This window comes from Centruroides vittatus, unplaced genomic scaffold, assembly GCF_030686945.1.
Source record: "Centruroides vittatus isolate TY-2023 unplaced genomic scaffold, ASM3068694v2 contig_474, whole genome shotgun sequence".
Classification (NCBI taxonomy): Eukaryota; Metazoa; Arthropoda; class Arachnida; order Scorpiones; family Buthidae; genus Centruroides; species Centruroides vittatus.
Window position 1 is genome coordinate 2,573,405 of NW_027122266.1, and position 17,279 is coordinate 2,590,683.

Sequence of the window (17,279 nt, forward strand, 5' to 3'; positions counted from 1 at the left end):
TTTGTCGCAATGAAATTTCATATTTATGTTACAAAAATTATAATTAAAACATGCCAGGACAAAATTCATATTTTACAATATTAAATTCACAGAAGCAATCACAAAACCTTTGTGTCTTCTTTTAACGTCCTTTTCACACTCGGGAAATTTACAGCGGAGTCGACCTTCTTTTGTAGGCTGCTCTTCCGCCTCAATATGTAAAACACGGTTTTCCTGGCATGTTTTAATTATAATTTTTGTAAATTAAATTTAACGATTGTGCCAAAAGCCTTGGGGATATTTTTAACCGTGTTTTACATATTAAGGCGGAAGAGCAGCCTAAAAAGGTCGACTCCGCCGTAAAAAAAGTTATTTCCCGAGTGTGAAAAGAACGTTAAAAGAAGACACAAAGGTTTTGTGATTGCTTCTGTGAATTTAATATTGTAAAGTTCATATTTATGGTTCAAATTTTTACAAGATATTATTATTTATTGTGAAAAAATGCGCCCCCTAAAAAGTGCCGCCCGGGGCGAGCCGCCCCTGCTGCCCCCACTACTCTATGCCACTGCTTTCTTCACTCTACAAAATACTCACTTCATGCACCACAAATAGAATAGATCATCCTATATAAGAACACAATATTCCCACAGAACAACAAAAAAGCTGCATAAAAATCACACGGAATGTGAAGGACAAGTACTGATAGACCCTCAGTCATTCTACGAAAAACTTACAGATGGGACACCTTGTACATAGATTACAGGAAAACATCTGATCATCTCACTCATGGAATTGTATTCTAGCATTTAATCCTAGTATACTAAGTATACTAGGAATTTTATTCCTAGCTTTTATTCCTAGTATACTAAGTATATTTATACCGTAGAGTATATAAAAGCTAAAGAGATGTGATAAAACATCAGCAATTATTTCGTTTTGGTAGTAAATAGAGGCCTTTACATACACACGTTTAACCGCATGATTTACGATGAGCCACGCAGGTGCGTGTGCAAAAGCATCCGTGTGAAGATAAATTTGGCATGCACTCAGACACACAGACAGATCTTGTCGGTTCAATAGTCCTCGCATTTACACGTAACTTACACACCTAACTGAGACTATGGAGGTTTCTCTTTTCTGAACGAAAGAATTTGTAACCGATTTTATAAATCTGTATAAAGAACATCCTTGTTTATGGAGTATCAAAGTTAAGGAGTACGTCAACAAAAATTTGAAAAATGAGGCTGGTATATGGCTACAGAGGCGCCTATAGCCATTTACCTTCATTTCACTTAAGTACGCTTTGTTTTATTTTTTTGGCTGTAAATTAACTACTACATACATTCCAGCAGCAGTAATAGCACGAACACGATTTTTTTAAATTTTCACCCAGAGCATGGCTGACTCAATTAGAAGTGATTACACTGGAGTACGCACCACTCAAAACTTTTAAAATGTTCAACACTGCACACAATCGGGCGAGAATTCACAATTCATACAAATCATCTCAACATTTTATACATGGGTACGTACCCACAGAAAATTTTTCTTGCTACTGCATATGAATATTTCTGAGCTTGTTGGCCAAATTAATTCTTAACATTGTTGAATACAATGTAGTTCCAACACATCCAATTAACACAATATTCGACAATAAATATTGATTTGCTGGGGCCAAAAATATTTCTAATCAGTTTTAAAATATGGTATGGATCCATAAAATCAAAGATGGATTCAGTGGTCACGGGGTGAAAAAAAGGTCTTCTATTCTTCTAATGTATCCAATTCACAATTTTGATGGACACAATTCAGTTGTAACCAAATAGCATAGCCTTAGTAACATTCGCAGGTGGGACATCTGATATCATGGCAATAACTTTCACTCCAGTACCATAAAAAACCTGAAGGCACTGCTTTATTTTTTCTACTTCTGATAACCAATTTATAAAAAAAAATAACCCACAGGAAGAATTTTTCCAATTGTTATTAAGAGCTACTACCATAAATACCACGACCTGTGAAGTAACTCGATTATTCTCCTCTTCTCATTGCCAAAGTCAATATATCCTCAATGTCTTTGGATCAAATTCTATATGCTTTTGAATAGTCATTTCATCATCAGTAAGTACAATACAGTTTCTTTTTTTTTCCTCTGTTGTTTGCACATTCTTTGAGAAATCTTAAGCCGGATGCACACATGCGGCGCGGCAAAGCGGCAGAATGACGTCACTTTTTCTCGCCGCAGAAGTCGATTATGTGCCGCTTTTTTCGTGCCGCAAAAGTTGGTTGAATTGTATCTTTTGCGGCGACCGCCGCCAAGACGCGTTTCTATCAGCCAATAACAGTTCGTCTGGTAGTCACGTGAGAAAATACAACCACGTGGTGTTTTAATGGCGGAAAGTTTGACGCGGTTAACAAACATCAGAATAAAGAGGAAAGGAGAATAAATGTAACACAAATTATACACAAATAATCATATATAATTTAATTCAAAGAACAAAACAACCGAATCTTACTCGAAATAGTATTCTTCATCAAGAGATTTTAATCGAGGAATAAGCCTATTTTGTACACCAGTTCTTTCTCGATCCAAGAAAATATCTCTAATCCAAAATCTTCGTTCGAATCTTCGACAAAATCTTCTAGCTAAAAAAAGCAAGCTGTACAAAACAAAATTTGTAAACACGTGGATATCGGCAGTGTCGGTATCGTTCGCCATCTCGAATACTGAACGCATGCGCCGAAATGTAAACGGATTGCCGCTTGTGTGGTTGTGCTGCCGCGCGGCGAAGACGCGTTTGCGACACCGCTTTTCTTTGCCGCGCCGCATGTGTGCATCCTCCTTTATACTTTCTGACGTATAACCTGGAGAATCGTCTACAACTCGGTTCTTAACGATCGCCTCAATGTTCTTGGGTCTAAAAAACAAGACTGAAACATTTGGCTAACGTAGTTATAAGCATGCAGTGAATAAAAATGCAAAGTCAATGCAAATTCTTGGAATTCAGATGCATATTTTAAGAACAAAGTTTTATCACACTTTTTAGATAACTTTTTCCAGGCGCTCCAGACAAGGCAATCTGAAGATCATTGATGCGGCTTTCACTTAATACCTTCTCATCCCACAAATCAGCTGTAACGTTTATCAAGTAATGCATTCCGCTTTAAAAGTTGTCGTCGAGTTTGAAGCAAAACTTTTATTAAAACTTAAAATTTATAGATTTAAAAATGATATAAAGAAAGTAAGACGTTTTTCGAGATCACGTGTGAAAGCGAACAAATCAAAACAATTAGTCATAATGACTATAGATCAATATAATACAATTATTAGAAATATTATAAGTGAGAATAATTTTTTAAAATTGAAGAAGAACCCAAAGAAGAAGATATCAGCATATTTCTTCAAATTTTGCTGTAAGTTGATAAGAAAACAACAATTAATAACAAAAGATGAAGGAAAATATATTAGTACCTTAGGATGTAGAATACCAACTATAAAAATAAAAGTGACACATAAAGACTATTAGTCACAGATCATTTGGTGGACTTGCGTGAATATATATTATATAATTTGGAATATTTTGTAAAGAAAAATTAAATGAATTAACTATATCTGATAATAACATAAAAATACAGAAATGTTGCTAAGTAAATTAAAAAAGAATAGATATTAATCCCCAATATCTAGTGATGCTATCTATCATCACTAGATATTAAAAACATGTATCCCTCAATATCTTTGAATACAATTATAAATATTAAAAAATACTTAGAAAAGAATAAATTGTCTTCATTTTCTCCAGGAACAATAGTCTTTTATTGCAGAGTCGACCTTTTACTAGTGGCTATGCCTCTGCAAAAATATGCAAAACAGTTTAAAAAGCGAAACGTGCTTTTTAAACTGTAAATGAAGACATTTTAGTCTTTCCTACGTATTTTTAATGTGTAAATTCGTCAGCCATTTTTTAAAAAGAATTATAGGTACGTTAGAAAGTAGGATATAAATTTCCCAAATTGGCTTGTTAAACTTGTTGCTTTCGTTATACAAAACAACCACTTTATAAGTAATGGAGAATGGTACACTCAAATACGTGGCCTTCCTATGGGATCCAGGATAGATGACGAATTTCTATTATTATATTTAGTTAATAAATTTATTTATTTTACTGGAATTCGGAGTATAGACATTTCTCTTACTTCTTTACGAATCAAGAAAGAAGAGAATTAATATATTTATTTTTATATCAGAGTCGAATTACAATACTTTAACGTATTTTTTATCTAAATATTATTTTATGTGTAAAGATATAAATATTTTTCTAGCCTTATGTGTGTACAGTACATATATACTGTATACAGTGTGTATAATATATTGATATAAGATCGTTATTGAATTTTTGTTGAAGTAATATTATATCAAAATTTATAGTTTATTGCTACTTTTAGTTTTGAACTATTTAAATTTTGCTTAAAATAAAAATATTTAACAAAAATCTCTAGTTTTATTATCAGTTGTAATTTCAGTTCTGAGGCATCAAAATTTCAATTTCTTTTAATAAATTGGAAACAGTTCCTATAATAAAAATAAATGTTTATTTGATTTACACAAATATAGAAAATCGTATAGAGTTTACTTAATATTATCAAAATATCTAGAAAAATTAAAAATAAAACCGAATGTAAAACATTATTTTAGCAACTTATAAAACTAATGAATTAATATCAAAATATCAATAATATAACTTACTGATTTCTTGTTTCTCGTTTCATTTTAACATCAAAAATTAAGTTAAAAATAGGGAGTTAAAAGACAATAAAATAAAATAAACATTAATAAAAAATCTAGTATTTAGTAATAAAATTAAGTATTATATTCATTATTTCATAAAATTGTGTTAATACTAAAATACTAATACAATAAACCAGAAATTCTTGAACAGTTCGCCCAGATGCATTGATGAGTTCAAGAGATTACAGATAAACCGATTTATTCAAGGATTTATTACAACCGTGACCTACTAATAACTAGGTTAGGCCATAGGGTAGCATTTATCATAGTACACCGCTATTTAAAATTTGGAATACAAAGTGTGCCAGAAAAATTTTTTATGTTTTATAGTGAGCCGCGAGCCAAAAAGTTTCAGAACAACTGTAGTAGAATTTCGATTAACTGTAATGAATGGGAAAAATGGCACTCTAGTTAATTAGATACAATACAAATTCTGTATCCGGTATGCGGATAGGATAAATTTCGAAGGAACTTGAAAAATGCATACGACTATATGCTCCTAGTTGCTCATAATAAATTGGACATTTCAGCAAACTGTATCATTCTCTTTTTGTCTTTCTGGCCAAGCTTGAAAACTTGGTGAGTCATGAAGCGATTTATGATAACTTAATGACTTATTTATAGACATTTTTTATGCATCTCGGCTAATCCGCTTCCCTGTTAATGCGATTTTCGATAATCGAGCGAATACTGTGATTATAATTTTAAAAATTGTGTTTTATTAATACTAATAATTTTATTTTAATTTTTATTACATTTAAATTATATCTTTATTACATCATAATTCAATAAATTAGTTATTGGAAAATGTCAAAATTATGTTGAAAATTTTAGTGGATGGTCACTGATATGTTTACAGATTCAAAGTAAATAAAATGTAATCGTTTAATTTTAATAAAATTTAGAATAAAAATATATTAGGATCGATTTTATTCGGATCAATTTTATTTGGTCCCATTTATATTAAGGAGAAATTGATTTTTAAGATTTAATTAAATTTTAATACAAGATTAATATTATGATTGTTTAAATAACTTAAAAACCTTTCAACCTTCATTCTTATTACATATCAGATAGCATATTATCGATAGATATCTACATTATGTAATAAGAATGCATTTTTCAGATTCTTAATTCTTTCTCAACAAAAGAATTTTTTATTTTTTATTTTTATGCATTTCATTATTAATTTTAGAAAGTTCATAATAATAAAATTAGAATATATAATTTTTTTATTATAAGACGTGTAACATATTAAAAGTAATAAAGTTATTTTGATAACATTTAAAGATTAAAATATTCTCCATACTTTAATTATTTAAGAAAATTAAATCATTAATTAGAAGACAGTCTGTCCAGACAGGACCCGCCATTTATTCACTTCCTGTGTTCCAGAACAAAAAAAATCCAAAGCTAAGAATCTACATTTACCAGCGCTCATTCTCCAGTAAATAAAATCTTGAACATCCCTAGATGGTATGAGTGGAAATGAAAAAGATGTCTGTAAGACCAGCCAGTTCCAATTTTAAATTTTTATTCTTTTAATTGGATATTTTTCTGTATTTTTAGAGGGACTTTTTTAAGCTTGACGGCCGTGCAGCCTAAAAAGGTCGAGTCGTCAAATATTTGTATTCTGGAACACAAGAAGTGGAATAAATGGTGGTTCCCGTTTCTGGACAGACTGTGTCTTCTAATTAATTTAATACGATTGCCATCGGACGAAATTCTACAATTAAAAATTAAATCGATCAGATTTTCTTTTTTGTATATTCTTCTGAAAAAGATATAGAATGTTATAGATATAGGATGCTCTCTTACTAATTTATCTCATTTTCAGCCTTCATACTAATATTATCTACTGTGTAAACTTCAAATATATAAATTCTCATATACATTATAGATAAATAACAAAAGTTCTTAAAAAATGTCTGAATATTGTATAATTGGCACCAGTGGCTGAGTGGATAAAACCATTGAATCTAGTCGTGAGTCACACCTGATCAACGAATTGGCCGCGTGGAGTTTTCTTCATGTGTCTCACCTAAATAGGGGTCAGAGTCCTATAGAAAGGTTCACCCCGTTGCCAGATCGCGTACTTGTTGCATTGCCTTATCCCATGAATCCATTAGTCCATATTATACAGGTTTATTCTAAATATATAAGAAAAATTTCAGATTTTTCGATTAATTTCAACCATAAAAATTCATACGAACCATTGTTCAAAGCGGTATAGTTGTAATAACTGTTGAAAATGACCGCCGCAAACTGTAACACAGGAATCTTTCCTCTACCATACTGATTGGCACGATAGCATTTACAAATTGCGATCGCAGGGGTGTTTCGAATTATATCACAGGATTCGATAATGCGATTCCGTAATTCGTCAACATTTTCAATGGAGCCACATATTAAATATCTTATTACTTTAAAACTAATCCACTTTGATTATACAGTATATCTAGATGCACTTTTGTGGTTGAAATTATTCGATTAACTCTTGAAATTTTGAACTTTCTGTACCATTCACATATTTTTTTTTTTTTTTTTTTTTTTAATATTTTGTAACAGAAGGTTTATTTTGAAATTTCGAGACTTAATTCAAGTTTGTAAGCATTGAATATTTAATTTTTCAACAGCAGTCGAGATTACATAATTATAATATTAAGAATTTATATATTCAAAAGTATATAGATTTCTGCATTGTCTTAAAATATTTTTTAAATATATAAATAAAGTTTCAGCATTTAAATCTATAGGGAATTTATCGTAAAAAAATAATCGACCTCAAAAATAGTTTTCAGACGTAGTAAGCAAAAGCACGTAGCACGTAGTAAGCAAAGAAATTCTTTAGAATATTTTATTTTTTCAAAATCTTTACTTTGAAGTATTTAGTAATTTGAAAAAAATTCGAAGAATATGCAAAAAATACTTAATACAACAAATATTTTATTCTATAATTTAGAACTTTCATTAAATTAAAAGAGATGGAATTAAAACGAAAAGGGTAAATAAATAAGAATATTTTTAATAAAAAATTTATATATGCATAATGTCGAATATAACAATCATTGAAATTCTTTAATTTTTTTATGCTTTAAAGTACCAATAAGACGGAGAGTACACACTTCGTTTTATTGGCACTTTGAAGGCCTTTTCTTCAGGCCATTACGGTTTCATCTAGGCTTACAATAAAGACGCGATTATGAGGAAAGAAATCAGACATATCCAATTGAGCTCCGAGATGAAAAATTCCTGAGATTCTCCGCTCAGAATTGATTCCGAGTCTTTCTTGGCGGCAGGCTGACGTCTTAACTAGTTCGATTATTCAGCTTGTTCACAATATGCGATTTTTCTGCAAAGTCAGACCAAGTAAATTTTAATCATTTGTTGTTCAGAAATTGATTTAATGAACCAGACCCGTAAACTATGTGATGATCTATTTCCGTTCATTTATTATCATCAAAGGCGGCTCTACATAAAGGCGAGAAAGGCGACGCGTTGGGCCTCACAGTATAATTTGCAACAGGTACCGGCACAATTATAATTGTGCCGGTACTTGTTGCATCTGCAGAACGATCAATTGCAAAATTAAAATTGATCAAGGACTACTCTGATCAACAATGTATCGAGAGAGACTTTATTTTAGATCTTGTCCATTGAAAGATATATTGCTGCGGAACTGGAGTTTTTTATTTATTTCATTTGCTAAATTAACTTGTAAAATATTTATTTTATATTGAAAATGTAAGTTTTCTAAATATAAATGATAGTTCGTTTCTGATAGTCTGAACATCTTGTCAGCAGCATAATGTCAAAGCGATTATTGAAGCAACTTTTGTGGCATCGTGTGAACCGAACTTGACAGTTGCAAGACATTTTTCACTGTAACGTAGTAAATTTTAATATTGTATTTTATTAGTAGTGATTTTTCGTACTTAAGATATTTGCAAAATTTTAGTAATGTAAGTAAAAGTGACTTTTTCGCAAATATACTAGAAAAAATTTCATAACTAATTATTTTTTATTATTTCCTTTGCTATTTATTTATTTATTTTTTCATATCAGTCATATTTGTTTAATAAAACTTTAAACCCTTGTATCAAATAATATTTACTTCAATTAAAATAGCTTGTTACAAATCTTACAAACTTATTTCATATTATAAAGTTGTATTACTGAATTCGATATCAAATAAATTCGAAATTACGTCAGTAGAATTCGACAAAATAGCTCAAGTCCTATTTTAAAGCTATAAGTCTCATAAATAAGCCTATGATATTGATTTCTGATAGAATATTACAAGCAAAATACATATTTCCCTAATATATTGGCCTATGTATTTTTGAAATTGCTTTATGTAATATGGATTTGCTGACTGGATAGCTAAAGTGATTATAAAATGTGCTATTCTGAGTTCTACTCTGAACGGAAAAAATTAAGAAAAATAAACCAATATTTATGTAAAATGAAGCCTAGATGCATTCCTGTTGAAAATATTATTTTCAATAGGAATGCTTATAGATCTCATTATAATACAAATATTAATTAATGCATTTTGAATTCATTTGATATCGGACACAGAAATACAACTTTATAATATGCAATAAATTTGTAAGATCTGTAGTAAACTATTTTAATTGAAATAAATATTATCTGAATATGGGTTTAAGTTAGACAAATATGACTGATATGAAAAACTAAATAAATAATGCAATGTACTAGTAATATTAATGCATGCAAATGGATCTCATTGCAATACAAATATTAGTGCATGCAAATGGATCTCATTGTAATACAAATATTAGTGCATACAAAATTATATTTTTTGTATGTTACATTTACTTACGTAATCGAAGTAATGGAAATATGTTAAATTCGACATAATTAGATATTTTTTGAAAGTCTGAATGTAATAAAAACGTTACATTATCTTTTAATTGTATTTTTAACTGCGTTATTAATGCTTAAATATATAATTGCTTAATGCTTATTAATTAATGCTTAAATATATAATTGCTTAATGCTTATTAATTAATGCTTAAATATATAATTAACTTTTCGATGAACTCTTATTATATAATTATTATAACACCTGTAATTACCGTTCAATTTCTTCTTGAAAATCTTTTCGAATTTAAGATGCAATCTGACTTTTTAAAAATCAGAGAGCATTTTAATAAATTCGAAGTAAGCAAGCGACAAAGTCAGTAGATTAACTTGAAGATGAATACACCGAAAAAACAGTCAAGGAAAAAACGCAGCACGATACTAAATATAAACATTTTTGTCAATATTTAGTATAATTTTTAAATTAAAATAAAACACAAAAAAATCACTCCTATAAGTTTGTTTCTAAACATTATTTAAAAAGCTGGTTAACCATTGAGTTTGACAATGTCTTAATGTTTGGAAATTCTTTCGAGTAATGCTTTTTCCAAGTATTTCTAATAGAGCAATTACAGTAGATGATGTCTGACCAAATGTTAATTATTTTCTTTATTATGATTTTTAAACATATTTATTTATTTATTTTTGTATATTTTCTTTCTGTCCAATTATTCAATTTAAATAGTAAACTTTTCTTAACGCAAAATTACTTGCGTACATTTTTGCAATTATTACTAATTGTACTATAGACCCTATTATTTTTAATGCCAATATTTCTTACAGAAATGAATCAATTCCTGTCTATAAATCAATATTTATATCAGTAACGTATAAGGATAACTGTCTGAATAGGCGCACTTCATTATAGATATCATTAAATCAGTAGAGATAATACTAAATTCGGCCTAGAATACAAACAGGGCATTTTGAAGTCCTAAAGAATTTAAATTTACATGAAGTTTTACATTTGAATTTACATACAATGAAATTTACTTGTTGGTGCAGTATAATTATTATTCTAAATGCAAAACATCCAACGCTATTTTGCATTAAAAGAGAAGGAAAGTCTAGAAATTTAAATATCTTTTTAACGTTCTTGATCATATTAATTTTATATTTATAACATTTATAATAATAAAAATGTCTGAGTAATGAATTTTGGATAAACTGTCTTAAGTCATTTTATTTTTAATTTATATTTTACAAATTATATTATTGCATTAACATTAAGAAATTATTATTAATTACAGAAATTGTAATTAGAATTTATTTTCTTGATTATTAAATCTCACATCACTTCCTTTGGAAAATAATGATGATAAAAACAATTTGTCGGTTTTTTCTTCTCCAACAGAATATATACTCTTATGGGCATTTAATCGATAAAAATTGAAAGACACTTTTAATGTGAATGATTGAATAATTAAGTTAAACAAGTGAAGTGAAAATGTTGTCGCTTATCGAAGTTAGTAGGATTTAAGTCAGAGAGAATAATTTCGAGTAACAGTTTATTTTAAGGAAGGCGTAGACCACAATGATAAAGGTCCTCTTGTAGATCGAGAAGAATACTAAAAAGAGACTGAAGATAATCTTGGAGTACTCTGACGTTCGTCAGTGGGCGTCATGAGATTCGTATTCCTATCTCTGTTTCTCCTTTTTTTAGAACTTCCTTTGAGATATTATTTTCGTCCTTTGTCTTCGGAACGAGTAAAAGGTAATCTCTAGCATAAAACTCGACCTTTTCCTCGTTCCTTGCTTCTCGATCCTGTTCTGACCTCCTCCTATCCCCATACATCTGTCATCGTGGATGAGGGAGTGACATTCCTGTCTGGGACGGTGTCTCTCTGCTTAGTGTCATTCGCCACATGCCAGCTGGAGACCCGATTCCGACAACGTGTTAATTGTATTAAATATACTTTATTATTATGTATAAGTTATAATTAATTCATTTTTCCAGTGTGATTTAAATTAAATGTACTGTATTTAAACAAATATGAAATCATTATCTGATAGAGAAATAAAAATAATTTGCTTTTGTATATGCATTCTTATTGCATCTTTATCATTTTCAAGAAAGATAAATATTTATATACATTTCAATATATAAAATTAAAAATTTTAATGTATAATATTTTAACATATTTCTATATAAAACTATAAAAATACGTAATAATAATTTTAAATATTTTATTTTGTATAAAGTGTTTTTCAAATTATAATCTTCCCATTTATTCCGTACATTCATAAATTATATTTATCTTAAAATCTTTTAATATTTGTTTACGTGGACGATTTAATATAAATCTTCATCATCATATCTTAGAGGAATGTTCTTGATTTTTAATTAAGTAAAATTGATCAGTTTGTCACGTTTTATAAATATCTAGAAGCTATTTGTCAATAATACAATAATACACTTCGTAATAAAATTAAAAAATATAAATCTTCGAAAGGTCGATGTAACTTTATAAAATGTTAATAAACTTGAGGAGAAAATAAATTTTATTTTGAAACGTCAGACGAGTTCGAAATTATATATTTTGACAAAATTTATCTCACTTCACAAGAAAAATATTTACAAAACGAATTTAAATCAATATTTAACTTCTCAGAATATTTTATAAAAACTTTTAATTTAATTTGAATTTTTATACACAAAATTACTTTTTATTATAATTTATAGTTCAATAATAGAAATGCCAATTTATTTAAAATATTTTCGTTAATTTTTATTTGGTGAACCATTTCATAACATTAGAAACAAGTAGAAAAAAAAAAGATTTATTAAAATCATAAAAATATAAAATACATGTGATTAAATACATGACAAATATATATATAAGTAATTAAATAAGAAAAATATGATGTTTTAGATATGATGAAAATATAATATAATAAATTAAACATCACGAGGTATTTGTTTTGCGAAATTGATGCTTAAGAAGTTCCATTAGAGAAAATTCTTAATTCCTTTTTAATCTTGATTTTCTGGCTGTAAAAAAATAAATTTAATTATTATTTCGAAATTCCTTTTTAATTTAAACTATATTTTATTAAATTAATTTAAATAGTAAATTTACTTACCAATAGCGGATAAAGAAATAGAACCGCTGTATCCGAACCCCTACTATTCTCGCTCAAGCATGTATAATGGCCCATATCCTCCCATTTTAAATCATAAATAATAAGATCACCATTTTCCATTAGCTAAAATTATATTAAAATTAATTTATTAACAAATTAAATTGAAAATTTTATTTAAATATTAAATTATTACGTTTTTTTTTAATTTTTAAATGACATTTCTTTAAGTATCAAATATTATAATTTTCTGTAATCGCGTACAATTTCTTTTTTAATCAGTTTTTAGGTTATACAATTAATAGGCCCCATATTCTATATGTATATGTATTTAATTTATATCAGCTATTTCGAAATCTTTATTACCGATAACCTTAACATTAACATATCGTATGTCTTAAATAATATATATATATTTAATTCTTTGCACGCATATTTATGATATAAACCAGATATTTCATTATATTTTATTCAGATTTAATTATCAATATATTAAACAGTTTATACAGGCAAGTTTAGAAAGTAATTAAATAAAATGTTAAATATTCACAAAAAAATATATTAAATTCAAATATATTCAGCATTCATGAAACATTTTATTAAACTGTGAACAAATAAAATATTTCATATAATAAAGCTAAAATTTTTTAATTTATTCGGTTCAATCATTGACTGCGCGGCCTAGAATTGTATTTTGTAATTTTGTTATTAATTAGGAATATGCATTAATAATTTTAAAAACATTAGATATATTTAGGTATTTCTCTACTAAAGAAAAACTTAACAATTTTAAATATTTAATTTAGCTTAAAAAGTCCATTTTTTCATAGCTTCACGTTCTTAATGTAAAGATATAGTCTAATAGTTTTAATTCCTAGATAATAGTGTTTAATACCTAAGAACGAAATATATATGTGTGTATATATTCGTTTTATTTTATTAAACTCTACAAAATAATTTTTAAGAGTAAATTTCAATAATTTACTTACCTTATATTTGTAACTATCACTTATAGGATTTTGTTCGGTATCTAACCAAGTTATTTTTGGTGTCGGAGAACCTTCTGAACGGCATATAAGTCTCACATCATAACCTTGAGTTTTCAACATTCTAGTTGTCCATAAATTAATTCTTGCTGAGCTACCTATTGACAAAAAAAGAATAAAAAGTTTTATTTAAAATACTATTGTTTGTATTTTCTTAAAATAAAATTATTAACCGCAATAATTTTCTTGAAATTGTAAAATATAATATTTGATTTAAAAAATTATCTTATTTAAGCTTAATTTATTATAAATTAGACAATGTGATCCTTATTTAATTTCGATTTATGTTTTAATTTAAGTTGAAACATTATTATTTATTGAAACAATTCTAAATTAAGACATAAACTGTTTCAATTAGTAATAATTAATTTTTTTATTCCAGAGAAGAATATATAGGCTTATTATTGAATGTTTTAAAAGTAATTATTTCGGCTCATTAATATATTTCAAAACTGTTACAGCATTGTTTAAATTTTAACAAAAGATAATCTTTAAAAAAATCGTCCTTATTTCTATTTTTTACAGGGAAAAATATCCTAAAGTGTGATACTATAATTATTATTTTCAATATAATAATGAATTAAAAGATTATAAGCATTATATTTAATGATTAATATGAAAATAAAAGCACCAAATTTCAAATTCCTTAAAACATTTTATCAAAAAGAAAAAAGTGATTTGCTTTATAAAAATAATAAAAAATACTTTTAATATAGGTTATATATGTTAATATATAACTATAAATATATAAATTAATTATGTTAATTAATAAGAAATAATTAATTTCTTTTACTTACTGATCTCTTTATCTACACAAAGATCTTCTTCAGATTCCATAATTTCCACCTTCACGTTTTTACTTTTCTTCTCGTAAGCATTTTCAATCACGCAAGTATATTCTCCAGCATCATCCGGAGTGACGCAATCTAAATATAATCTAGATTTGACCATAGTAATAGTATGCGCTTCCACATCACTATTTATCACCTCATCGGTAGACGATTCCTGGAATTTTCATTCAAAATAAATGAATTTCTATCTTGATTAATATCATATAATAGAAAAAATTTTCTATCATTATTAAAAATCTTTATTATTGGTTTAAAAACTTACTTCGTCGATCTTCTTTCCATTTTTTAACCAATAAACTATCATCGGACCTGGAGAAGCTCCGGCTTCACATTCCAAAACGCGATTCGAACCAGTTAGCAACCGTATAGAAGATGACGGTTTCTTGTGAAATGACAAAAATGCGGCTAAAAGATTAAGTTCAAAACTTAAATTAAAACATGCTTTTTTATTTTAAAAAAATTAATTAAATCAAGTTTTTAACTTTTACAGATTCGGTATTACTTACCGCTTCGTTTCATTCTTCTAAAAACGTTTTGGTGAGCAGAATTCTGTAATAATTAGCATAAAATCTTAGAAAATTGTATGATAATTAAAAATAGATAATTATTAAAATTTGTTTACTTACTGCAATTGTTCTTTTATTAGAAATCACACGCGATAATGAACTACCAATCATCGCACTGAGAAAAACGATGATGGTGGCAAAACTTATCCAATTTTTCATTTTTTAAAATTATGTGCTGAAATAAATAAATTAAATAATTAAAACATTTTTTAACTAAAGAAAAAACTAATTTAAAATAATTTTTAAAGTAATTTTATACTTTTAAAAACTAAGACTTCATCTATGAAAAGTAATAAAAAAATCAATTTCAATTTTGATGACTAAAATCTCAAATGATGAATAAAATTATAAAAAAGAAATTAATAATATTTATATTAAATAATCTGTATATAATAAACAAACAAAAAGAGAAATAATAATATTTACAATAGCTCTAAACTAAGTTTGTAAGTAGCTAACCTGTGATGAACTTGTAGTAAACCCTTCTTCTCCGATAATAGAAGCAAATGTGACGAAAATGAAGCAGAAGATGCTTTTATACGCTCTTCGCAATTCAACGTCTACCTGGCTTACGTCACGTCTAACAGTTTCAAGGCGACCCTCCTTTACCACGTGATGATCGTCACGTGATCAATCATCATTCAATGACGGGTTTAAACAACGTAAATATTTAACATCGGATCATATTACATTATTTCATAATCAGCTACGCGAACGAAAAAAAAATTCTAATTTTTTTTAATATATATCTCATAGTTACTTTTATTACATAATTCCAACCGGGAAAAATTTTTAAATAGTACTCTTTGACACGATTTTCCGGTTATTAATTGAATTAAATCGCAAATTTTGCGTTTTCTAAGACTGTATCGTCCTTTCTGTTTTCAAATTTATTGTTTTGCAACGGAGATTATTAATAATTTAATATTCAAATGAGCTAGAATGTATAAAATATAATAGAATTCATCAATTTAAAAGTGTTACAAATAAAATAATTCTCAATTAATTACCGCATTTTCAGTCAATGGCTCTTATCAATGAAGAATGTCACGTGAAACACCCTGTAGTATTTCCTGTCTGTCGTAAAATTTCAAACACACCCTCTTAAGAGTACGGAGGTTAAACAGGATCATTTTTTCCCCCTACTTTACTTATTTAATCTACTACAATCGTTTTTGGCACCGAAAGTGATTCGTAGTGAGGTGATGATGCAACTCTCTACACAAATTAAGACATTCTTTTCTTTCCTAGTATTGAGATAATTAATGGAAAGGATGTAAAATATGAGTAATCGCTACAAAAAAAAGCCGCAACCCAGTTATAAAATGTTATTAAAATAATTGATGTTTATTTATTAGAATTATAGTTCTGAAAACAGGATGATTGTATCCTTAAACAAAAGATGGTAGCCGATAAAATCCCCCTATTGAAATAACCCCGATTCGTATCAATAGGGGGCCCTTATGTTAGGTTATAAAAGGGGAGCCCTAACTCGGTTGCCTGTCCTTGCATCAAGGACATATATTATTGACTTTTTTTTTTTTTAATTTTAAATTGATTTTTAATTCTAAACATTTAATAATTATTATCAAATTTGGAATTGAGCCTAAAATTATGACGTCAGAGATTTTTCATAGATAGGGTATTTGATTTATTTATAGATTTTTATATAACATTGATATAATTTATTTTTCTTAGAGTATCGACATCGTTTCTGTATTATTCTTTTAAAAGTAAAAGAACTCTTTAAAAATATATCTATACTTTGCAAAAATAAAACAATATTTATATACTGTGTAGAGCAATAAATGATATAGATATAAAATTTATATCAAAAATTATTATATAAAAACAAATAGACTAAATGATTATTTAAGTAATTTTGATAAGTAACACAACGTAAAACTCTAACTTTAAAGAATTGAATTTTTCTTTTATAATTTTAAGATATTATATTTAAAGCAAGAATAATAATAAAGATCGTAATTTAAATATAAATTTTCAGGAGAAACTTCACTACATTTTTAAGAAAAGTGTATAATACTTTGACAGAAAATACACAACAGTTAAAAATACAAAT

The 17,279-nt window shown here is 27.5% G+C and overlaps 1 protein-coding gene across 2 annotated transcripts; it reads right to left on the reverse strand.

Moving 5' to 3' along the window:
• Positions 1-12,420: 12,420 nt before the first annotated feature.
• Positions 12,421-15,720, reverse strand: LOC136977799 (zwei Ig domain protein zig-2-like). Of its 2 annotated transcripts, none has more exons than XM_067273372.1 (8): positions 15,659-15,720; positions 15,260-15,374; positions 15,140-15,182; positions 14,896-15,038; positions 14,580-14,787; positions 13,726-13,880; positions 12,740-12,862; positions 12,421-12,647 (listed from the first exon to the last, which is right to left on the reverse strand). In XM_067273372.1, exons 2-8 carry the CDS (start codon positions 15,356-15,358, stop codon positions 12,630-12,632), a joined length of 789 nt encoding a protein of 262 aa, XP_067129473.1. In that variant the 5' UTR covers positions 15,359-15,374; positions 15,659-15,720; the 3' UTR covers positions 12,421-12,629. The 2 variants fall into 2 exon arrangements, with proteins under 2 accessions (XP_067129473.1, XP_067129474.1); XM_067273373.1 differs by having other exon boundaries at positions 13,726-13,876; positions 14,576-14,787.
• Between the last annotated feature and the right edge of the window lie 1,559 nt (positions 15,721-17,279).

Bases quoted from the DNA above. Each gene is read 5' to 3' on its own strand.
- LOC136977799 (XM_067273372.1), bottom strand. From the start codon at position 15,358: ATGAAAAATTGGATAAGTTTTGCCACCATCATCGTTTTTCTCAGTGCG. The intron at 15,039-15,139 runs GTAAGTAATACC...TTAATCTTTTAG, and splicing joins TAGAAGAATGAAACGAAGCG to CCGCATTTTTGTCATTTCAC. The intron at 14,788-14,895 runs GTAAGTTTTTAA...TGAAAATTCCAG, and splicing joins ATGGAAAGAAGATCGACGAA to GAATCGTCTACCGATGAGGT.